At 37.9% G+C, this 24,657-nt stretch overlaps 2 protein-coding genes across 3 annotated transcripts in view; one reads left to right on the top strand and one right to left on the bottom strand.

The window, feature by feature from the left end:
* Positions 1 to 388: 388 nt before the first annotated feature.
* Positions 389 to 24,244, bottom strand: SYNDIG1 (synapse differentiation inducing 1). 2 transcript variants are annotated; one of them, XM_070746986.1, is made up of 4 exons: positions 23,448 to 24,244; positions 16,427 to 16,991; positions 7,060 to 7,197; positions 389 to 1,743 (listed from the first exon to the last, which is right to left on the bottom strand). In XM_070746986.1, the coding sequence occupies exons 2-4, from the start codon at positions 16,907 to 16,909 to the stop codon at positions 1,585 to 1,587; spliced, it is 780 nt and encodes a 259-aa protein (XP_070603087.1). In that variant the 5' UTR covers positions 16,910 to 16,991; positions 23,448 to 24,244; the 3' UTR covers positions 389 to 1,584. The 2 variants fall into 2 exon arrangements, with proteins under 2 accessions (XP_070603087.1, XP_070603088.1); XM_070746987.1 differs by lacking the exon at positions 23,448 to 24,244 and adding an exon at positions 23,011 to 23,298.
* LOC139164609 (small serum protein 2-like) overlaps positions 23,372 to 24,657 on the top strand; it is a 68,152-nt gene continuing 66,866 nt past the window's right edge. The window contains exon 1 of the mRNA XM_070746988.1: positions 23,372 to 24,394. The gene's annotated coding sequence lies outside the window, so the exon portion shown is untranslated. The remainder of the gene's footprint in view (positions 24,395 to 24,657) is intronic.

Below are 24,657 nucleotides of genomic sequence, written 5' to 3'. Positions count from 1 at the left end.
TTTTCAAGAAAAGACTGGACTGCTATTGGTGTTAGTACTGGTGGTATTAGTGTGATGTAGGGTCTCCTGCACCAGCAGGGAGCTGGACTAGATGACCTGCAAGGTCTCTTCCAACTCTAATAATAAAAAATAAAAATAAAAAAGGGTATTTCCATTAGTTGAGTTTAAGAACTGATACCAAACAATTTATAAAAGAGTGGGAAAAAACTAAGATTGATTAAACCAAGCTTTTAGTAAAGTCCAGATTATGAAAAGAATTTATATTGGTGTCTTTGAGCTCTTACAGAAAATGTATTAATCCCAAAATAAACAAATTTTAAACATCCTCAAATGTTGAAAACTCCTTGGATTAATAATGTTGACAAAAATCAAGACAGATAATACCTTATCTCATTGCAGTGAATGGTTTTATAAGATTCTGTAAAATGCCACATGAAAAGATTGCTCCAAGAGAGCAAAAGACCATTAGAAGAGATATGTTACATCATGATTTTTAGACAATTTTAATATTAAATACATTCTTTACAATATGACCATTGCTCGTTCATGTTTTGTACCAAGAGACATTTCTCAATCTATTCCAGCTTTATTCAGATGTGAGTCTGTAAGCTAAGAAAACATTTTTGTGCCAGTAAGCTGGTTTCTCAGTGATAGATATTTCATGCCTTGCCATGACGTTTATGGATGTGTTTCTCATATTTGCTTGCTGAAAAAAATCCTCTCTGGAAAAGAGTTGCTGCCAGAAAGAATAGCATGCTTTATAAGCAAGGGGTTGGTTATTTTTTTGGATAGGAGCAGGGCCAACCAGCACAAGATGCTTTGACTTCAAAGCTGTTCAATGAATTCATTTATGAACCATCCATTCCTGCATAAGCTACACTGAGTCAAAGAATGGGATTGTACAAGACCACTGTTATGTGTTGTACAGCTTCTGTGTATTCCAGTGCAGTTTATGCAAAGTATGTAACACCTTTATACTATAACTGGAACTCTCACTTTCCCATTCTGCTATTCCTTAAAACACTAATATCTGCCACCTCAGCTACTGCATTTCATTTGGCTTAGGGGTGGCCTTTTTCTGATTACGATTGAATAAAAGAACTGACAGTCCTTTGCTATTCCTACATTACATTACATCAATTCTGCAGCTTTGTTTGTATTTTAGTCATGGATAAGCACTAAGCCAGTTACTAGTTTTTAGCCATCCAAAATCCAGAATTAGCTTTCTAGGATAACCAAACCACTTTCAGACCCTCCATCTTTAATTTTGTAACTTCAGAAGACTTTTACTTTTTGAAAAGTGATCCCAAATTTGGAGTTGAGTCTAATTTAGACCAGAAGGAAATTACAAACAAGGTCTGAAGCTACCTTTTGATATTTGGAAATGCCCATGGCTTCCTTGCAGTAACAGTTTTGCCAATACTAAAAATAAATCAGAAAAGTAAAAAAGATCCAGAACGTTTTTCTTCGGAATTCCGATTGTATAAATTTATTACAGCCCTTCTCACTCTAGAAACTATTTATATTCTAAAGGTGTGATATCATTTCTCTGTAGCTTTCTGTAGCAGTCTAATTTGTCAAATTTCATATATGGTTGTTTTTGGATAGATAAGCTATGAGTGCTACAGCAACACCGACGTAGATGCCTGTTCCAATGGTGATGGATAGCACAGCCAAGAAGAGAGCTCTCCGTGAACTGGAGCTTGCTTGGTGGAAATCCCCTTTAGCAATGGCTTTGTTTGTCTGCAAGAATAAATAAAGTTTGCATTAGTGAGTGTGGACATGGCAGTCACTTATTGGAAATAGCATGAAGAAATTTGAAAAAAAAAGTATAGAAGATTTGGGGTTTTAGCGGCCATTATTTTGTCTCAAACAGCCAAAGTTTTTTCCCCTTTTTTTCTGCAATTCATGGATGAAACTGTCTTTCGTGTACTTCATGGAATAAAATAAGTGTTTGCTTTTAAGTCCCAACATTTTCAAGAGGCATAATATCTGTGATTTGTATCCTTACCTTGGAGAAAATAACAGCTGGTCTTTTATGAGTATGACCAGAAATATGTTTCTTCCGCCATTTGCCCTCTAAGATAACTCTTCATTATAAACTCTTTTCTTATCCATTATTCCTTCCTACACAATTACTATTAAAATCAACTTCATTCCACATTTTCAGAATCAAAAAGGCAACTATTGTTATCAAATAGCAATATAAAAACTATTTCTATCAGACAGAGACCATAGTCCACAAAATATTTTACAGTTTATCCCAATAGAATGAAATTGTACATACAGCATTCATTCATTCATTCATTCATTCATTCATTCATTCATTCATTCATTCATTCATTCATTGGACTTACATTCCGCCCTTCTCCAAGGACTCAGGATGGCTTACAACATATTAAAAAATACAAAAAACAATTCAAAAAGTCCAATATTTAAACAATCAAAAACCCCAAATTTAAAAATCATACACTCTAGTTACTCACATCACAATCATACTAAAGGCGTGCTAGATGTAACACAGGTGCAACGCAGAGCCATATTGCAGAGCATGCGAGGCATTGCCATATGTCAGTTCCAGCGTGCATGCATGCGCTGCCAGCTGTTTTTCAGCCTTCGGAAAGGCCGTTTCATTCTCCAGGAAGAAAAGCTTGCAAACTCTTCTCACTGCGAGAAGTGCCCTCGCGACAAGAGTTGCTGTAGTTTGCAACCTTTTTCTCCCTAATGATAACAGTTGACAGACACATAGAGCTGTTAAACTCCAGTAAGACACCTTTCCCCCTGCTGAGGGCATAGGAAATGGAGATAACTCCTGCCGCATGTTCCCCCTGAGGCAGAAGGGTCGCAAGAGCTTTGACGAGACAACCGCTTGCCAGTCACCCAGAGCACACCGTTTGGAAGGGTCGCCTAAGCTGGTGTGTGTGTGTGTGGAATAAGAATCCTTTGGCAGGATCCATCCAGCCAAGGTGAATGGGACCGGTGCTGGCAGAGTTGCCCACTGCTGCTGCCTTTAAGCAGGACGAGACATCAGGGAGTTCGGGGGCAGCCGGGAGTGTAGAAGGCTCGCCTGCCTGCCTGCCTCAGGAAGAAGGTGAAAGTCTGCACCTGCCGGTGTGGGGAGCACGTGGCTAGGTAGGACGGGTTGTTGGTCCTGCTAAGGGTGTGGGAGGATGCGCCTCTTGTTGTTTGAGACAGGGGAGGCATCGAGCCATGGCAATCCGTCTTACTTTCTCAGTCCAGTCCTCTTTCCCAATGCAAAGGCAGACGGATGGAAAGGGAGAAGGGAGGGAGGGGGAGGCAGCATGTGTGTTGTTAACTGAGTTTCACCACATTTTACAAGTTGGCCATGCCCACCCGGTCACCTAACCTCCAAGCCACGCCCACAAAATAAGCCAAGCCCACAGAACTAGTAGGGGGGGAAATTACACTTCACCACTGTATAGTCACTAGAAAACCCTTCAGCACTCTTTTGTATAAAAAAGAAAAAAGTGAATTATGATTTACAATTTTGATGATTTGACAGAATAAATTATAAAAAGAAACAAGTCATGTTACAACATCCCAGATTAAAAGGTTTTTTTATTTCTTTTCTACTTTACTTTTTTCTCCTTTCTTGCACTTTTCACTTTCTTTCTGATTTTTTTCTTTCTTTCTTTTGCTCCGACTTTACATTAGTTTGAGTCTATATATTACCGTAGTCAATACAATCAAATTAGTCCTAAAAAGTGCACACTTAAATGCGGAGTCCTTTTTTAAGTGCTGGCAAGGACATGATCCTTCAAAAAATCCCTCTGCAGAAATGCTCACCAAATGAAAATAAAAGCTGAATAAGAGCATGGATGGGTGGGGATTGGTAGAAGAAATAAATTATTTGCTTCACCTAATTAGACAGTGAAATTTGAAGGAAGGAGGATGGATTTTGTATAAAAAAGCTGTGAGCAAACCAATGCTGAAACTGAAAATAAATCTAAGATTAAAATATATTCAGCTACACACACACAAAATAAAATTAATGAGTAATCTGGCTTCAATTTAACATTAGTGAATGTTAAATTTTTGTTATTAAATTTTAATAATTTCTGAGGAATTCAAAGACAGCAAAAACTTGGTCCAGAATATGCCGTAACACTGAAATAGCCAAGCTAAATGCAAATTCTCCCACCAGAGATTCATTTCCTATGGATGAGGTAAACCCCCAATTCTCTTTTCTTTGCTGTCCTGAAGGGCATTTCTGCAATAACTGCATTTCAATTCTTTCCTTTTTTTAAAAAAAAAATAACATAGTGAGACTATGGTTGGCATCAAAATGACTGATGAGCCAATTTAAAAACCTCTCCAGGCTGAAATGTTTTCAATAGCAGACTAAGAACTTTAATAAACAGAAGTCACAGGAAGCACAAGAATGCTAAGTTGAGAACTGCTCGCACTTAACAGCAAAGGGCAAGCTAACTTGTTCAGCAGGAGATACTAGTAGAGATGAACAGTGCAATTCCCTTGTAAAGGTCTTAGACCCTTCAGCACAGATCATTCTTCATTGTCTTTATTATTCTCATCTGTCTGCATAAGATGTCTCTGTGATTCTATAGGTTTCTCTGCACTACTGCACTGTGCACTATTTGCAGTATGTAGAAAATATATTCTGCTGTGAAATCACAATATCAAGGTTGAATGCAATTCAGAAAAAAATAAGTATTAAATGCTTACACAGGCTAAATGACCTCATGAGTGAATCTCTGCAGTGCATTAGCAGAAGGAAGCTAATTGCTTAACAAGTGGCAAGAATATACTAACCAATTGCTCCTCTTTCACTTGTTAGTAAGATAATGTACGTAATTTTGCAAATTTTACCTTATTTTGCAGTAATGCACAAAAATTTCAACAATACATGGAACAAAAATTGCCTAACAGGATTCAGAACAGGCGGGGATTAGAAACCACACTGTTAACGTTCTGTGGATAGCAGAGAAGGGAAGGGACCTATTCCCCTTTATTGAATATACAAGTGTGTTTACTTTGTAGACCACAGCATACTGTGGATAGCCTTTAAATTTGTGGTAATTAACAATTAGAAAAAAAATGGAACAACTAAACTTTGGTCCAAAAATGAAAAAAAACACACCCTGCATCAAGATTGCATACTGTCACCTTGTGTTTTAATTTATATACAGACTGTATCATGAGAAATTATGGACTAAAAGACAGAAAATGGAATTAAAATTGCTGGGAAAAACATCAACTTCAGATACTTTGATAGATGTTTTAGAAAATGTCCTGCTGAAAATAAAGACGAGCAAAAATTGATTGCTACTTTAAAAAGATTATTTCAGCAGGCAGTTGAATGCAAATATACAGATTTTGTTTCCTGCTAGGCTTAAATTTTTACAGGAATTGTTTCTGCAAACCATTACATAAAGCGGTGTCTACTACCTGGGAGAAAGTCTGCAACAAATTTAGACAAAATATTAAAGGCATCCCATTGACAGCAAAGGTATGCACAAGATGTGACTGTGACAGCTGGGCCATGAGAAAGGTTGAACAAAGAAAAATTAAGACTCTGAATCATGATGCTGGGAAAATATCCTGCATTGCAGAAGAATAAATCATTCATGTTAGGACTCTGTCCAAAACATTTGGTTTGGCAATATATAAATCAACAATATGTGTTAATGTAATATAGCTTTAACTGAGCTGTGTCTGATTGGATGCAGGTATTGCAGACTGCCATAAGAGGGAGCTAGAGATCATAGCTTATTTCTCTGAATTTCTCTCTGTTTCTCTTTGTCTCTGCTATTTACTGTTAGTTTGCTCTGCAATCTCTCTGCATTCTATATATTGTAGTTATAGCTAAGCTGTGTTTAGGCTTGATATCTTTGTTTACCGTTTATGACAAAGACAACTGTAAAAAAGATTTTGTACTTGATAACATTTGGATTGTTATTCTGACTATTATGTGTAGGACTTTGGATTGTTTATCAGAACACTCTATTTCTCAAAGTAAACTTTAAGCCAAATTAGTGTATCTGTATGTGGCTGAGTAATTATTCACAACTAATCTCAATATAAACATTTATGTGTGCACAATCTTGATAAACAAGAAATATCATGCACATACATTAACAATTCAATATTACATGAAGTAAATTAGACTGCTCATTGGAAACTAATAACGAAGCAAACAGATGTGTTGGAACCTAACGTGAGGTTGAGAATCATTGGAGAAGGCCTTGACGTTTAGAAAAAGCTAGTTAAACTAGACACTGAAAAAAAATCCAAGGTAAATAGATACTATCAATATGAAGAATTCAATGAAATAATATCCATTAGGTAAAAATAAAATAAAGATGTGACCGAATAATAATAATTTTAGGATGCAAAACCTGTGTGTGTAAGAGGAGAGTTAAGTCAATTATAAATTTACTCATATACCAACAAATATGGAAAATACATTATCAAAACACATGTGTATGTGATATATATCTTACTAAAGCACAACTGCAACTATTCCTCCCTATTTCATATCCTCCAAATGGGTTAAGACGAATTCTCAGAATTACCCGGGAACTGCTAGAATTTTGTTCCCAACACATCAGAACAGATCATGTTGGGAAGGCTATTTTTTGATCTTTTATTTATTTATTCAACTTCTATGCTACCCAATCCCAAAAGACTCACCCGAAGTATATACTCTTGTATATCACAAGTTAGCCTCCAAAGGATTCACAATTTTGCTGCTGTTTTCTTGTGCACATTTAATCAGAAGTAAAGCTAGCAGTGTAACATTTGTGAAGATTTTGTGAGCTGGCCAGATTTGTGACATATAAGATGGGTGGCTGTACAGGTATTTTAAATTCATACAGTACATAGAAACATACAAATTTCTTGCATATTTGTGAACATGTGGCATTTTGATTAGTAATAAAAGGATTGTGAGTTTTAAATAACTTTTGGTATTATAAAATAATTCTATCTATCCATTTTTATCATATTATCATCTTTTTTCTAATGGGATATTGCCTATCTGCCACAAAGCTAAACGGAATAATAAAATTGTACCAATACCTCATGTGACAAATAGAAAGCAGCTATTCCCAATGGCCAGAAACAGCACAACATGGAGAACACACTGAGTCCAAGATGATCCCTGGGAGGCATCATAAGGAAATGGTCTTCACTGTCAGTGTCACTTGAGTAATCACTCTGAAAAAGCAAGAGAAAAGGACCGTGAAGTAGAGAAGTTAGTGGCAAGACTAGCCCTTTCTCTCTGCATCAGGCATACCTATGATCCATTTTCTTCAAGGCAACATAGAATTTTCTGGGTGAAATTATGGATAAGAGATATTTGTACTCTCCTGCAATGAAAGAACATTTTAGAAGAATCATTTTTTTAAAAAAAAATCTGATAGGATGACATTATTAGAAATTACTACAGAAAAGGTAACTTTTCATTTTTTAAAAATTATGATGATGGAGGGTCATCCTACTCTGCAACATAGTGACCTCAGGGGGAACACAACACCTTGCAGCAACAGCTTTTAAAAAGAGGAATATCACCATGAGTATCATAATGATAAAAAATAATCCCTGCACTATTTAAGAACACTGAAACATATCTGCACTATCGGTATATAAGGGTTGATTTGAATCGGCACGAAGCCATGGCTTCATGAGTTCACATCCAGGAACACATTTACTTGGATATATACCTTGGCAGGCACTCTTGTATGTGTGAAGCCTTTCATCTTGCAAGCATTCTCTGCATATACAAAAGTAATAAATTGGGCCAGACCGACATATATGTCTTTGTCATTAGAATTACAGTATTTACTTGGCTCTGCTCACATTTTAAAATCTGAATGGATCTTCTGAAGATGGTTAGAGTACAACTCATTACAAAAGGCCAAATGCCAAACAACATTTAATTTGGTATGAGGAAGATTAAAATACCAGATGCCACTCATCAACCAAATAACATTCTTTCTCAGCTTTGTCAGCTGGCAACTACAGAAAAAGAATCTATTAAAAATCAAATAGACTGAATGAGTAAAACATAAAATATATGTTGGCCAACAGCCCAATAATAAACTTACGTGAGGTTCCGATAATAATACATCTGTGTAACATGGAATACTCTTACATTCAAAACAATGTTTTAATGAAACCCTTACACTGTGGCTATAGCAGTGTTTGATCAACTATTGCGGTAGATGAGATTGGAAGCTGATGACAGTGAGACACTGAGACTCAGATATTTGAATTCATTTCAACCTGACTGATGATTAGTAGCTAAAAAGACATTGGCAAAACAAATAAGACTATGGAAAAGTCAGAGAAACTGTTGTGGTTCCGTCTGAGGCCCCTCCGGGAACGGCTGACCTTCTGTCGGTTTCCAGCTCAGAGGGAGAGGCTGAGGAACAGGAGGTGCAGACAGACGAGGAGGAATCCCAGGCTGAAGAAGAGGGAGGACAGCCAGAGTCCCACCAGGGGGAGCTCTCCTCAGCAAGCAGCCTGGATTCCTTAGAGGAAAGTGCACAAGCCATAATTGATCTGCGACAACGAAGAGCTAATCAGAGACGGAGTCAATTGGCTAAATACTTTCAGCATTAAAGTGGCAGCAGCTGGGTTTGGGTGTGGTGCTCTTGGGAAAGGCTAAAAGGCAGACCCACCCTTCCTGGCTTGTGGAGTTTTATCTTTGAGAGTCGTGGGACCTGACTGTGAACTTTGGTGTCTTGGAATCCTGGTTTGTGCCTTTGACTATTGAAACCTTGGGGGGGGGGGGGGGGGTGCCAGCAAGAAGCTTGCTGTATTGTCTGGACATCAGGACCCTGCTGTACCGTATTATATCCTGTCTGTTGGGAAGAACAGGTTTTCCTCTGTGCTTATTTTTTCCAGTTATAAAATACTTTTGGCCTTTTACCAGAGTGTCTGGCTGTTTTTTCCAGTTGGTGTTGAGGTCTGGGGGAACCCAGACAGAACAGAAACTAGATCTAAACTGGAAATACAGCAGTCTTCTCTTATTTAAGAGAAAAGCAATAATATAAAATAGTGATGATACAAATCCAACCACCATATAGATGACATACCTCTTATCTCTACTCCTACTTCTATTGGCCAACTACACAATTTCCTTCAGTGTATTTAATTTCATTTCACCCCCATGGAGAATCCAGGAGAAATACCTTGAGTTTAATATTCTTACTTCACAAAACTGTGAGACTCCAGGCACTTTATAGTAATAAATATACAATAATACTAATGTAATTAAAATATAAGCTAAAAATCTGCAACATGAGATACACATAGCAGATTGGGAAAGAACACGGATTACAATATCCAAAATAACCCTCTCAGCAGCATATAAAGAAAATTATTATAAACTTTTTTACAGATGGTATATCCCACCTGCAAGGCTAGCAAAGATTTATCCAACATTACAAGACACATGTTGGAAGTGTAAAAATGAAAGAGGTACCTTTTTTCACATGTGGTGGTCATGTCCTAAAATACAAAAAATCTGGAAAACAATCCATATCTGGCTCTCAGAGATTACCAAAGAAGAAATAGAATACTGTATACCCCGGAAGCTATGCTATTAGGAATTTGGAGAAGGCACTATTCAAAACTAATACTGCTTCTTATGACACATATAAATACTGCAACAAGAATTGCGATAGCACAATTTTGGAAGAATGATCAGACCCCAAAAGAAAATCTAATTATAGATAAAATATATACATGTGTGGAAATGGACGAAATTACTAATTCAATTAAGGGAAATAAAATCATGGAATCAAAAAGAACATGGCAAAAATGGCATGAATGGTTCAAAAGAGAATATAGAAATAATACACTATGAAGCAACAGTACAATTGAAACAAACTACAGTTACCTTGTAAATATTTTTATCTATCATTTAGGGAATGTAATAAATATAATGTTTAATGAACACTATGGAATGTAATAGGTTAAAAATTTTTACTAAAAAACACTAACAAAGATGGTTTATGATCTGTAAAACGGAATAAATTGTGAGTTGAACTATTTGTGAAAATTCAATAAATTTTTTTTAAAAAATATATAAGCTAATTTCAATGTTGGTGGCTTTGTAATCAACTCAAAGGTTCTTCAGCAGAGACAGGTCTTTTATTAATCAGTGATGAGTACTAAATCTCATCACTGCTGGTAAGAGTGCAACACTTCTTTGAAAATGCAGCTATGCTATTCCTCCTATAATTTCCAAGGTCTAAGGTTAATTGAATTGATTAATATTATGGGTATTGGAGATACTGAATTGGGGAAGGCTAATGAATAACAATCTGTAAGATTTTGGTTTAGATCCCTGGTTTCCAATGTGGGGCCCAGGTCCCACAGGGGGGCAATATCATTTTTAATGGGGGCAATTGGAACCTTGTTTAAACCTAGTTAATAGCATTTTAGGCTTCCTCCACATTAGTTGTTAATTTTTGGAATAATAAGAATTATATGTAATGGGGGGAGGCCTCAGGATTTTAGAGATGCTTAGGTGGGGCATGGCCAAAAAAAGGTTGGGAACCACTGGTTTAGATTAATAAATCATGGGGATATCTAATGGATTTGCCAAAAGGGAATCTTAGAAAATATCTGAGTGTCATTAGGGGAAAAAAAGCTCCTGAGTTAGGGTGACTGAATGGAGCTTAGCATTTACTCACTAGGTGCCCTTCTTGACACCATGTGAAGTTTGCAGCAGATATTTTCTCTTTGTGCCAAAAGAGAAATATTTGCCACTACCTGGGATTGAACTCTCAATCTTACGAGTGGGGGGTGAGTGTCTTCACCACAAGGACACCATGGCACTAGAATAGGAGGGAGGGATGCAAAACGGATGTATCAAATAAATTCCAATAAGAAGGAAATTTGGAGTATGAGTTAAGAGTACTGATCAATATTTTAAAATGATGCAGCTCCTGGGACACACTGCTGACAATGTCAAACCCAGCATCTTTCATTAAAAAAGTGACTTGGAGCTATATATTAGGTGCCAAAAAACAGGGGGGAAAACATGATTTAAAAAATGTCCTTAGACTCCAGAGTGAAATTAACGGTAGTACCTGTATTGCCAAATAGGCAGTTGAGAGAATGAAGGGAAAACGTGAATATTTTCTTAATTTGATTTGAAATTGGGCCACAAGGAACTGATTTTTTTTTTTTTGCTTTTTTAAGGTAAAGCTACAGACAGGGACAATGAAAAAAGAAAGCAATTTCCTTAATTGACTTCTTGATTACTTCAGTTCAAATAAGTAAACAGTAACTGCATCCAGTATGAATGTAGCACTTCATTCTAGCATTTCAGCAATAGCTGTGTGTGTCCCTTCAGAATATATTCAACAACTGGCTTGTCACAAGTTAACCACCTCTCCCAGACTTCCAATACAATCAATCAATTTTTATTACTTATAGTTTAGCGTTACAAATAGAATCATTATAAACAACAACAATAATAAGAAATAAAAATAAAAATAAATAAAAGACAAAACACTGTGTATTACAATTGGTGATAAGCAGTGTGCATTTAGAATCTGCCTAATTTTGCACACAGTGTAACAGGATTTGAGCACATTCAGAGAAATTGTATTTCGCACTGGTCTGATAATACTGTAGTTGTACATAGAAGAGATCAGTTTTTCCCAGATATTTTATTTAATGAGATATTATAAATTGAGCCTGTAAGTCCTGATAAAGCCAATACAAACCACAATGAGCCACACCTTTATTGCTGCAATCAACACTGCAGCACAAAGCCCAGCCTTTTACTCTTGTGCCAACATACAATGCAAGTATGTGATTTCCATCATGAAGTTATTATCCTTTTGTGAACACTTATCCTTTTATTACACACCTATCAGAAAGCATCAGCGTATTTTATTTCTTAATGGTTATTTTCATTTACATTTTTAAAATATTATTTGATTGTGTTTTATTTGATTGTATGTCCTGTATAGACAGACATGTGCCTCCGTTCGACATTTTAACCTCTTTAAAGACAAGAGCTTAAGAGATAGGGATATCCTTATATGATTGTATGCCAATGTCTTAATCAATGAAGAACTGGAACGGAATATTTTTCAGTTTCATGTGAACTTCATTTTTTTTCTTTGAATTATAATATTAGAAGGATTGCACCTACCCAATGCACTTTACCTTTGTATTAGTAAAAATCAAGAGTAGTTTGGGGCAGGGGTGGGTTCTAACTTACCTCGCTGCTGGTTCACTTCCTCCCACCCCCTATGGGCCTGCCTTGTGGGGGCGTGCATGAGCATTGGCAAAACATCTGAAAAAAAATCCCCTCTCCCCTAAAAAATCCAAAAACAAGATGGTGACACATGCACAGTGCTGGAAACACGTTAAGCTTATATGCATGTTTGGAAGGGAAAAATAATTAAAATTTCCCCAAAAAACAAATAAATATTTTTTTTAAAAAAAGAGATGGTGGCGCCCACATATTGGCACCCACCAAACCAGTTCCGTGACATCATCGTGACATCATCAACGGGTTGCCTACCAGTTCAGATGAATCAGGAAGAACCTGCCTCTGGGTTGGGGTTTATTTTTGCTACTGCAAAAATATTAAAACTGAAATCCAGAAAACACATAAACCTACAGTACTTATTTGTTTTGTTACATGTTGTAAATTTCTTTTTTTTGTTATTGAATTTTTTATTGGTTGGGCACTAAATATATTGCTGGAATAGAAAAAGATCCTTGGTAAAGCTTATTGACCAAGAAACTTGCATCTGAATAATATTCTGGAAATAAATTGGTATTTAGATAAGAATATCAAGTCTGAAATAAAGGTTCAGATATTGTTGAATTGAATTTCAGGCCTTCCCTGTAGAGCAGTGATTTTCAACCTTTTTTGAGCTGCGGCACATTTTTTACATATACAAAATAATGGGGCACCTTGAGCGGGGGGGGGGGGGAGTGGTGGGGCGGGGGGGGGGGGGCTAAAAAGTTTGGACAAAAAAAATTATCTCTCTCCCTTTCACTCTATTTCTCTCCCTATTTCTCTCTCTTCCTTCCTTCCTTTCTATCTCTCTCCATCCCTCTTTCTCCCTTCATTCCTCCCTCTTTTTTGCTCTCTTTCTATCTCTCTCTCCTTCCCTGCCTCTCTTTCTCTTTCTCTCTTGCTTTCTTTCTCTCTCTCTCGCTTTCACTCTCTTTTTCTCTCTCTTGCTGAGCTTCGCGGCACACCTGACAATGTCGCGCGGCACACTAGTGTGCCGCGGCACACTGGTTGAAAAACACTGCTGTAGAGTTAATGGTAATGGACCCCAAGAACTACAATTTATCAATACAGCTATCAGATTACAAATAAGAATCTCACAAAATTAAAAACTCAGATGGTAAACAAGTGTTTACATTTTTCCTGTTAGCCCATTACAAGAAAAATAATATTCTCATCATACCTTAAAGTCCAACAAATATACTACAGCATATCTTTCATAAGCATCACAAAAAACATGCAGGCATATATCACAATAAATAGAAACATCAATTTATTTACTAAATGCTCTCAATTGAAATCAATTGATTTCTATGGCACTAACTGACTTGGAATGTTCTTAAAGAACAGGAGAGGACAAAAAAATCAGGACAAATGATGAAGATCACATTTACTATCTACAATCTTGTCAAGGTGGGATAAATCTATTGAGACAGAGCTGATAAACTGCTTCAGAATATGCTGGCAATGTAAAACTCTTCAACACCACCAATAACACAGGTACCCTCCAAAAAGACCTTGACTTTTATGTCAGAATGGTCAAACATCTGGCAACTCCAAATCTCAACCAACAAATGCTCTGTCCTACACATTGGCTAAAAGAATCAGTACACCAAATACAAGCTGAATAGACAAGACTTTGCAGACAACCCTCACTATGTAAAAGACCATGGAATATTCATATCAAATGACCTGAGTGCCAAAGCCCACTGCCACAACTTCGTCAAAAAAGCTTCAACAGTTGTTAACCTAATCTTACTTAGTTTTTTCTCTGGTAATATCACACTACTAACCAGAGTGTACAAAACTGTCGCAAGACCAATCCTTGAATTCAGCTCATCTGTTTGGAACTCACACCGTATTTCAGACATAAATACATTAGAAAGTGTCCAGAGATACTTTACGAGAAGAACCCTCCACTCCTCTACTCACAACAGAATATCTTACACAACCAGACTTGAAATCCTAGGCTTAGAAAGCTTAGAACTACATCGCCTTTGACACAACCTAAGCATAGCTCATAAAATCATCTGCTACAACATCCTTCCTGTCAACGACTACTTCAGCTTCAACCACAACAATGCACAAGCACACAACAGATACAAACTCAAAGTAAACCGCTCGAAACTTGATTGTAGAAAATACAACTTCAGCAAGCAAGTACTTAATACTTGGAACTCACTACCTGACTGTAGTTTTGCCACCAAACCCCCAAAGCTTGACCTTTACACTTTCTATTGTTGACCTCACTCGATTCCTAAGAGGTCAGTAAGGAGCATGCATAAGTGTACCAGCGTGCCTGCCTACCATCCCTGTCCTAATGTTTCCCTCTTATTAGTACCCAACAGTGTTATATCTATGTATACTATCAATACATACTTGACCAAACAAACAAACACATAATGGTAGAGCCAGAATATAAAGCAAGGAAGAAAGCCACTTCTCTTTAATACATCCTAACCCATCAGTCTGCCAGGGCTGAGATTAATTACTCCTGCTAGAATTTTTGACATAAGGTCAAACAAGCATGCTTAACCCTTGAATTGTTTCCCACTAATTTATGTGTTTCCACATGTATTTTAAACCTCAAATAAAGGATTTAGATTTTAAAAACAGATGTTAGAAAAACATCTAATAATATTTTACTTTACAGTATACTGTACACAATACTAGTTACTCATCTTATAAATGGATATACAGGTAGTCCTCAATTTAAGTTCACAATTGAGCCCAAGTGAGACATTTGTTAAGTGAGTTTTGCCCCATTTTCCATCATTTCCTGCCAAAGTTATTAAGTGAATTACTGCAGTTGCTAAATTAGTAACATGGTTGTTAAGTGAATCTGGCTTCCCCATTGACTTTGCTTGTCAGAAGGTCACAAAATGGGATCATATCATCCTGGGACACTGCAGCCATCATCAATATGAGTGTGTTGCCAAGCACCTGGTTTTTAATTATGTCGACATGGGGATGCTGCGACTGTTGTAAGTGTGCAAAATGATCATGTCACTTTTTTCAGTGCCGTTGTAACTTTGAATTTACAACAAATTGTTGTAACTGAGGACTACTTGTATAAGGCTACAATTTGTCACAAAAACAACATGGTACTCCTTATGTTGCTTCAATGATGTCTGAATCTTTCTATTTTATTCCATATTGTGCTCTGAGTTATACAATTAATTATTTTTACCTTTTAGACTTTATTTTGATACAGTATATAATTTTTGCTGTTTTAAGACGTGAACCAACTAAACCAAAAGTTTTGGAGATCTTACTGATTCATATTTGTGATCATATCAGATGACTTATTTTAGTTTCTTCCTATGAACCACAAAGTACATAATAATCTTCTGACAAATTGGTCAATTTCTTCTATTAGCTGCAGCAACCTCCTAAAATTTTAATCTCAGGAAGCATTTCTTACGTTCTAAGTATCTGTATATTTCAGAATTATTTCAGAGAGATTAGATTTCCCCCCTCTATATTCATTTTATATATTTCCATTAAATATATCAAATAAAACATAAACATACAAGAAACCTATCCAGATACTGTTTTTAAGAGGATATTTATAGCTTGTAGCTTATCATGTAAATCATACCTGCTGCATTTTTTATATATGCAATCAAAGTTACAGGAGTTCCACACTTTTCACATTGGTCACTGAATGTGTTAAAAACAACTTTATTTCTGCCCTAACCATTAGGATCAGAAAAACCCTTTCTTTCTGAATTAACACTGTCTACACCTGGGGTCTCTAGGCTTGAATTCCCCCACAAGTCTTAAAGTTGCCAAGGTTGGAGACCCCTGGTCTACACAATGGATTCTTGCATCCTAAAAGGCTCTACGTTGACAAAAAACCCTTGTTAATTAGTGTTTGTTCTCACAGCTCCCAATTCTGAATTTGGCTTCTGATGGAAATGAAGTCAACCAAACATCTTTGTACATGGATCTTCTTTCTTTCTGCTTTGGGACTATTTCAATAATGCTGTTACATCTGTTGCAGCAAAGGAAATGAAAGGGATGAAAGTAACAGTGATTTATCTAATTTAACAAGCCGTTTCTGTGGATGGCGTTATTTCATTATTCAACCAATGCTAAGGTTATCACAATTTATCCTACCATATTATTTACAATTGACAATACGTATACCAAGAAAACTTCCCTAACCTCTAGTTCTTGGAAGTCGTCGTCATCATCATCATCTTCATCTTCTTCTTCCACTTCATAGGAGAGGCTCTGGATCTTAATCTCATCTGTGGATAGACTGACAAATTTGCCTTCAGGATAATCCAGGCAGCCTTTGGTGGGTGACTTGTCCTCGATAAAGGTTGTTTCACAGCATTCTGCACTCAGGCTTTCTCCCCATGATCGTAGCATGCTTTCTGAATAGAGGATGATGTTTGGATGATAACGGGATTCTACTGTCTGTGGCAGAGTATTGGGGTCAAGAAGCTGTTGCATTGGGTCATTTGGGGGATAGAGAGTCCCAACTGGCAGACCTTGATACTGAGCAGTTGGATATACAGATATCAAACCCTCCCTGTTTTCAGTCATTAAGTTCCTTGTGTTAATCAACCCATTCTTCTTATTGGTGTCAATTGCCTTATTATGCTTTTTAAGCACACATTTCTTTTTAACTAAGCCATCCATCCTGGATTCTTTTTCCGCTTGTTGTCTCAATGAATTGTCATTTGTTTCACAAAAATCATATAGAAAAAATTATTCCATTTTCCTGAGGCAGAGAAAGAGAGAGAGAGAGAAAAGAAGACTCATTATAGAACGGAAATAAGCATCCACCTTTATGTTGATCTAATGCTAGCTTTTAAGAGCTGAAAATAAATTTAGCCCTTGCAGATGCAAATCATATTTGGTACAAATGTTCATTGTTAATGAACTGAAGATAGTGCTGAAAATTATTTTACAACAGAGAGGTTTTTTACATCATTGGACAGTTAATGCAGCGTAAGGTCCAAGAGCTGGAGACATGATCCATGAAGCATCTGGCTCAAGTCACTTCTCTGAACTAATCCTTAGATAAGCTAGTATTGTTCAGACATTCTGACATATACAAAATAATACTTACATTTAGAGATACTATAAGATAAAAAATAAATTGGAAAGGAATATATTTGCAGAAGGTAGAATACAAGCATTCTATCAAATGTTATCCTCTTTTTTTAATGTATTATTTCAACTCACTAATTCATTTTACAGATTTAATACTATTAATTATTTGGACAAAACAGGTTAAACAAATGACTTTTACAGTTAATTTATGAATAACTGCAATCAAAGAGTTCAAGTGCAATGATGGGACCAATATTCTTCATTATTACAATAAATCCCTTTCAGGTTTACTAATTATAGTGTTTCAGAAGTGACTACTTAAATGCTTAAGTCCTTGTCTTCAAGAAAAATAAATGTTTAATTTAATTGGTTAAAAACTAATTCCACTTAAAAGAGTGAGCATTAATTGTACCTCCGATGATATCACTGCAGGAAGAATCAGTGTGCTAGGCTTTGGTCTGGAGCATCTAATAAATGCAGAAGCCAAAGACAGCATCCTGTAAATCCTACACAGTTTGATACAGTTTGTTCAACACGCACAGCACTCCCCCTTCCATGCTGTAGTACAGCCAACACATAATTTAATCCAAAAAGCTTACTTGTTCACATTTATATAAAAAGAGAATCACACAAATATGGTAAAGAAGTAGTGCTTATATGATCATATTTCATGGGCACGGATTTGGTACTACAACTATGTAATCTAACCAGAATTAAAATTAATTTTTAGGCTTAGGCGTTGCCCGAGTCTTAATTTGGAGTACATTTCCTTTCCTCCATTTTCAGAGAAACCAATTTAGCTCTGTTTGCAATCAACCCAAATAGTTTTACTCCTCCATAGAGCTGGAGAGCTGCCCTTTGCTTTTCAGAGTAGGGCTATTGCCTTCCAGGATGTTCCTGAGGTCATATTGCTCCATTTCCAGGTATTCCTGGAAATTATCTTCCAGTGATTCTCCCCCCCCTCCATCCAATCCCTCTTACGTGTCTCTAGATAAGGCCTTTTAAATAGGAACAATATTATGAAATAGGATTTTGAAATGATTAAACTTGGTTTATGTGCTATGAGGCATGTCTATGCTATGAGGAAGCAAAGATATTATTTTGACCATCTGGGATGAGTGGGTCAGGAAGCTCACTACCTAGCTGGTCAATGTTTGGCAGATCATGGAGTGCCCCTTTAATTCAACGATAGATTGCAGTTAACTGTCAAGAAAAAAAATCTAACAGTAATCAACTGTAAGACCAATAAATCAGAGAGGTGATGGGCTGTCCTTTCCATATATCTTCAAAAGGGAACCATCATTGTTGATGCCTTTGTATGAATTGCAATACTACATTGGAGGGTGGTGGGGTTGAATTATAGCCACTCTCCTAAACTAACTCAGAAATATTGTCTTTTGTAGAGTATTCCCGATCAACTAACTTATGCTTCATACACAATTATTTTTTTAGCCTGGGAATAAGCAGCAGTTTGCAGGAAATAATCAGATGGACATTATATGGCTTTCACAAAAAAAGTGTAACTTTCAAAAGCAGATGGAGCTAAATAAAACATCGATAGGGCCAAAGTAAAAAGATGAGTTCATAAACTAAATAAATTGGCTGTCTCTGGAAGCTGCTGGATTGAACTTCCAAAAGATTAGGCAGAAGCACTTTAACTTTTAAGAAATAATTATTCCATTTCAATTTTACCTCTGTAATATTGAGCAAAAATCAGTAATGAATTATATATTTCATTGCCAAAATTAAAAGTAAGTAATGGTACTAATAATAAAGTGTTTTAAGAGCTTTATTAAAATTATTAATAGCTTTCTCCAAAGGTAATACTGTATATGATGTTTATTTTTATTTTTCATTTTAAGACTTCACAAATCCTGGTGCCTTACATTGAAATAGTGCAGCCATTAGTGTCATTTAAATGTCCCATTTTATTTTTTTATAATATCTCACCAAATAGATGTTGCAAGGTATTTCTAAAACGTACCATCCACATACCACCCAGCATTAATAACATTTCATATATTTTGGTCCCTCATTCATTTTTGGTAAACTAATAAGGCAAATTCAGATACATCTATGCTAATTTAATTTAATTCAAATAATAAGGATTCTTTGTTAAATAATTGGTCAACCACATATTATCAATTTCTGTTCTATCTATGCAAGAAATAAAATTTAACATGCTCAACTGTTAATTCTGCACAGAACAGTGTGTGAACCATTCAGAAGCTGCTGAATATTTACATCTCACTTTTTTTACGTACCCAAGGTACATTTATGCAGCATATAGTAGGTTGGTTTCAAATAAAGATACTTAAATTCTCGGTATATTTGCAACAGAATATAAGAACATAAGAAGAGCCCTGCTGAATCAGGCCAAAGCCCATCGAGTCCAGCATTCTGTGTCACATAGTGGCCCACCAATTGTCCATGGGGATCTTGAGCAGAAAGAGAAAGCAAAACCCTCCCTTTCCTTTGACCCCCAACAAGTGGTACTTAAGGAAATCCTGCCTGCCTCAACCAACATAGAGGCGGCACTTGGACATCCGTTTCAATAACTACCAATACACTTGGCATCCATGAATCTATCTAATCCTGCCTTGAAACTATCCAGACTGACAGCTGTCATGACCTCTTCTGGAAGTGAACTCCATAAACCAATGACCCTCTGGGTGAAGAAATATTTCCCTTTATTTGTCCTCGCTTTCTTACCTATGAGCTTTAGAGAGTGCCCCCTCGTCCTAGTATTGTGTGATAGAATCTTAGCTAGTCCTTTATTTGTACATGCTATGAGTCCTGGTTACTTGAGCGACTTCCTGTCTCCCATAACATTTATCTTGTGGTCCTGCTGAGTTTGCCCGATCCAGGTTCCTTTGATTAAACAATGCCATCTCTCAAGGTCTCAGAAGCATGCCTTCTGTGTAGTGGTGCTTGCCCTGTGGAACAATATCTTCCACTCCAAGATCTGGATAGCACCCCATTCTGCTGTTGTTTAAAAGATTCAGGAAAACCTGGCTCCCCATGGTGAGCCTTGGCCAGGGAGAGTGAAACCCCTCATTTCATTGTCGTTACCATCTTTATTTGTTATGTTTTATTGCAAGTTCTTTGTTTTATTATTATTGTGAGCCATCTAGGGTCATTGAGAGTTGGGCAGCATACATATAGCGCCGGGGTGGCGCAGCTGGTAGAGTGATGTACTGCAGGCCACTAAAGCTGACTGTAGATCTGTAGGTCAGCGGTTCAAATCTCATCACCGGCTCAAGGTTGACTCAGCCTTCCATCCTTCCGAGGTGGGTAAAGTGAGGACCCGGATTGTGGGGGCAATAGGCTGGCTGTTAAAAAGTGCTATTGCTAACATGTTGTAAGCCGTCCTGAGTCTAAGGAGAAGGGCGGCATAAAAATCTAATAAGTAAGTAAGTAAGTAAGTAAGTAAGTAAGTAAGTAAGTAAGTAAGTAAGTAAGTAAGTAAATACAACTTTAATAAATCATCATCAATATTATCCCCTACTGGTACATAACAAGGATAAGGCTCACGAGTTTTGCTTAATTATCAAAAAGCAAGGGACATTATTAAAACATTTCATTTGCCTATTGAGGAAAATAATTTTTGACTTCTGTTTCTCTGATTTGCCTACCCCACACATCTTTTTTTTTAAAAAAAGAACCTAACCTCTTGAGGCATTTTCCTTTTATTTACGGTACTAATGCCGCCCATCACAGCCGGTCTATGCCAAAACTCCTCTTCTAAGAGAAATGACTTTTTGGAAAGACGTTTAAGTGTGCAAAAATTCACTACTGCACTTTCCCCCTTTTCATCCCCCCATTCCACATTTGTATAACTATTCTGGAATACAGAGGTTTAGACTACTGCAATATAGAAATTTATTTTATGCAAATATCCTTGTTTACACCTCACCGACCACATCGCAATAACACTTTTATTATGTTATAGAAAAGGAACAAGTGAAGAAAGCACAATTACTTTTCTGAAGGAGCCCAGATTATAGCAGCGACAAGATCTGAATGTATTATTTCTCGTACAATTGAATTATGTCACTATGTTATGCTGATTACCATGCACTAAAAAGGGAAGTCAGATTTTCTTCAACTACTATAACCAGCAGATACAGGGAGGAAAGATATTGATACTGACATCAGAGTCAATAGACAAGTAGTCATTTTGAATAATTTTCCAAATCTGAGTACTATTTTTAAGTTTCTCTTATGGGCCAAAACATGCAAAGTTATAAAAATGAATAAAACAGGTATTAAAATTAACATAGTAAAATTAAAATATTCTGACAATTAAATCAGTCTGGAGGTCTAATATTAAAACACTGTAATATTAAACCCAATATTGTTGTTTACATTAATTCCCTAATCAACTATATCAGAGGTATTATCCTAAACCTGATTCCCCCACCTGAAAACAAATCAATCAATCTGTAAAATATGAATTAAAAATCTCCAATTTGGAAGCTAGTTCCTGAATGTTAAGAATTCAATTCTTTACAAAAAACTAGACATGAGAGGCCCCTCATTCAAATCTACATCAAAATATCTATTTTTGAGCATGTTTCTTTTAAAACATACAAATTGCCAGACTCCTGCATATATCACAATAAATATTCTCTGTGCCCCAGGAATGCAATGAAGCTCCAAGGGGACAGCCTTGAGAGCCTATTCAAAGTGGCTTAGTGAGGTAGATTTCAATTTGAGAGAAAATGTTTACATTTATGAGATAAGTAACGTTAAGTATATTGATTTTTTAAATTCAATTCAATTCAATCGGTTGTTTCTGGAATTGTCCCCCAATCAAAAGTTAAATGTGTTTTCTTCAGCCAGTCCCCATTTCTTTCTTATAGTATTGTGTCATATACAGGGGGTGGACAAAAAAATAGAAACACTTGACTTTTTGGCATCATAATGTTTGAACATGTTCAAATCAATCAAAACTTGACATATTTTAATGTTTTTTAAAAAAAACTTATTTGATATGTTTTTTAAAACTACCTTTTTATTTACAGAAATTTAAGGAAATTGGTTATAAACTTCTAGAAATGGCAGACCTCTCAGACTTTCAGAGGCCAAATTGTTGGTGCTCGAATGGCAGGCGCTAGTATAACAGAAAGTGCTTGAATGTTTGGCGTTTCAAGAGGAAATGTCTCAAAAATAATGACTGCTTTTGAAAGAGAAGGGCAAACGTCCTCAGCCAAGCACAGGTCTGGTCGAAAGTCGAAGTTGTCTGAGAGAGACCACCGGACTCTAAAGCAAATTGTCAGAGTGGATCGCAAGACCACAGATCCTAAAATCACTGCAGAGCTCAATAGACACGTACAGAACCCAGTCTCCACAAAAACTGTTCGAAGGGAGCTTCACAAATCTGGATTCCATGGAAGAGCTGCAAGGTGTTTCCATTTGTTTGTCCACCCCCTGCATATAGTCCGAAATGTACACTGTATGAGTTGTTGGATACACTGGTAGAACCAACTGAACACCAAGAGGAAGGAAAAAAACTAACGTACGTCTCCTGTATGTATTTATGTCAGCACGTCCTCCACATGCTAAATGCAATGCAAATGCAAAAGTGGCGCATCTCTGGGGCAACGAAGTCTGCGCCTACAAAAGACCCCACGCGCAAGCAACTTTATCTGACTGGACGAGCGCTCAGGCTCCAGACGCACCTACTCCGCTTTTACGCCAGGAGAGGCAAGGTGGGGCCGAGAGTCCGGAACTCCGCGGGCGCGCACGTGCCTGGCATGCAGAGTCCCAGTATAGCGATCCCGAAAGATCGAGAGCGAAGCCCGCCTGGGATAAGCATCTTTCTCCGAAAATCTGGCCACAAGGGCTACAAATGGAAGGTGGGCAGCTCCCTAACCTCGAGGGGAGGAAGGCGAGTCCGCGCCTTTTCCCCGCCACCGCATTTCCTCAACGATGTTCGAGTCCCGGGCTAACGACCTCTCGCCCTCAGGTCCTTGTTTACGGTCCTGCGCCACTTATACGTCGCTCCAAAGGCGGGATAAAATAGCGGCTTCCCCGCGTTGGGAGACGAGTGACGGACTGCGCCTCGTCGCTTGGTCTTGCCCTCCTCCCACCGCCACTATTCTGCGCGGGGACTCACCTGCGCGGACGAAGCAGCAGTTGCAAAGCTGGAGGAAGGTGACCTCCGGCGTCTCCGGGACCTCCGGAAAGCGGCTGTTTGCCTTCCTCCGTCCTCGCTGGCCTATTACCTCAGACGCCCAGGATACAAATCAAAGCGGCGAGTTTGGGACGCGGAGCGACGGCGGTTCTACGGCGAGGTGGGTGGGCTGTAGCCGGCGAGGTCTCTCCTCGTGGTGGCGGCCAAAATACACGCAAGGGCGGGAAAAGCGGCAGAGAGGAGGAATCCCACTATCCGCGGTAGCTGCTGCTGCCGCCGCCGGCCCAGCATGGTGCGGACCGAGACTGGGAACCGGTGCCGGGCGCTACCACAGCCGTAGGCGATCGAACAGCAGCGCGTCTCCCGAGCTTCTGCTGCCACTGCAATCGCGGCTGGGCTGCCTTGACAGAAGGAATTTACAACCCTGCACAGAGAACCGGGGGGGAGGGGGGGGACACCAACACAAAGCTCCCCCCAGGTCCTAAAGAGAGCTGAGGTAACTGCGTATTGCGGAAGAGAAGCAGGCAGCCTTTTTCGCGCTCAGTAAAGAGGCAAACCCTCCTCCTTACTCAGACCGAGGCGGGGAAGAGTCGACTCTTGTGAATCGGTACCAAGCGGCAGCGACGCTCGACATAACTTGTTGTCTTCAGTGTTTACACCTAATTTTTTTTACTTATTTCCTGCCTCAAGACGACTAGAAACAAACAAACGTGATTAAGTGATTCTAGGGCAGTGTTTCTCAACCTTGGCGGTTTGAAGATGTGTGGACTTCAACTCCCAGAATTCCCCAGCCAGCAACACTATATCTAGGGTCACTATGATGATGACTAAAACGGTGGTTTGCATTTAAATTCACAACGTTTTCAAAACCTGTAACAATGAATCTGAGCAAGCTGGAGTCAAAACCAGGAAACAGATGGACTATTTAGGTAAGACAGAGAATAAAGATGCAACAAATACACCTAGAGTCCTGCATTCGGGTTTTGCTTACCACACTACAAAAAATACGTTGAAACTCTAGAGAAGGTGAAGAAGAGAGCAAGCAGGATGATAAGGGGGCTGGAAACTAAAACATAGGAAGAGAGGTTACAGGAACTAGAGGTTTCAGGCTAGTCTGGCGAAGAGAAGAACATGATAGCAGTGTTCCAATACTTGAAGAGCTGCCACAGAGAGGAGGGAGGTCTCACTATTT

The sequence above is a fragment of the Erythrolamprus reginae genome, chromosome 3 (genome assembly GCF_031021105.1).
Source record: "Erythrolamprus reginae isolate rEryReg1 chromosome 3, rEryReg1.hap1, whole genome shotgun sequence".
Classification (NCBI taxonomy): domain Eukaryota; kingdom Metazoa; phylum Chordata; class Lepidosauria; order Squamata; family Dipsadidae; genus Erythrolamprus; species Erythrolamprus reginae.
The sequence above is the reverse complement of the archived record's forward strand: the minus strand, read 5'-3'. Positions and strand labels throughout refer to the sequence as shown.

Bases quoted from the DNA above. Each gene is read 5' to 3' on its own strand.
- SYNDIG1 (XM_070746986.1), bottom strand. From the start codon at position 16,909: ATGGATGGCTTAGTTAAAAAGAAATGTGTGCTTAAAAAGCATAATAAG. The intron at 7,198-16,426 runs GTTAGGGAAGTT...TTGCTTTTTCAG, and splicing joins ACGACTTCCAAGAACTAGAG to AGTGATTACTCAAGTGACAC. The intron at 1,744-7,059 runs GTATTGGTACAA...TTATTCTTGCAG, and splicing joins CTTTCTATTTGTCACATGAG to ACAAACAAAGCCATTGCTAA.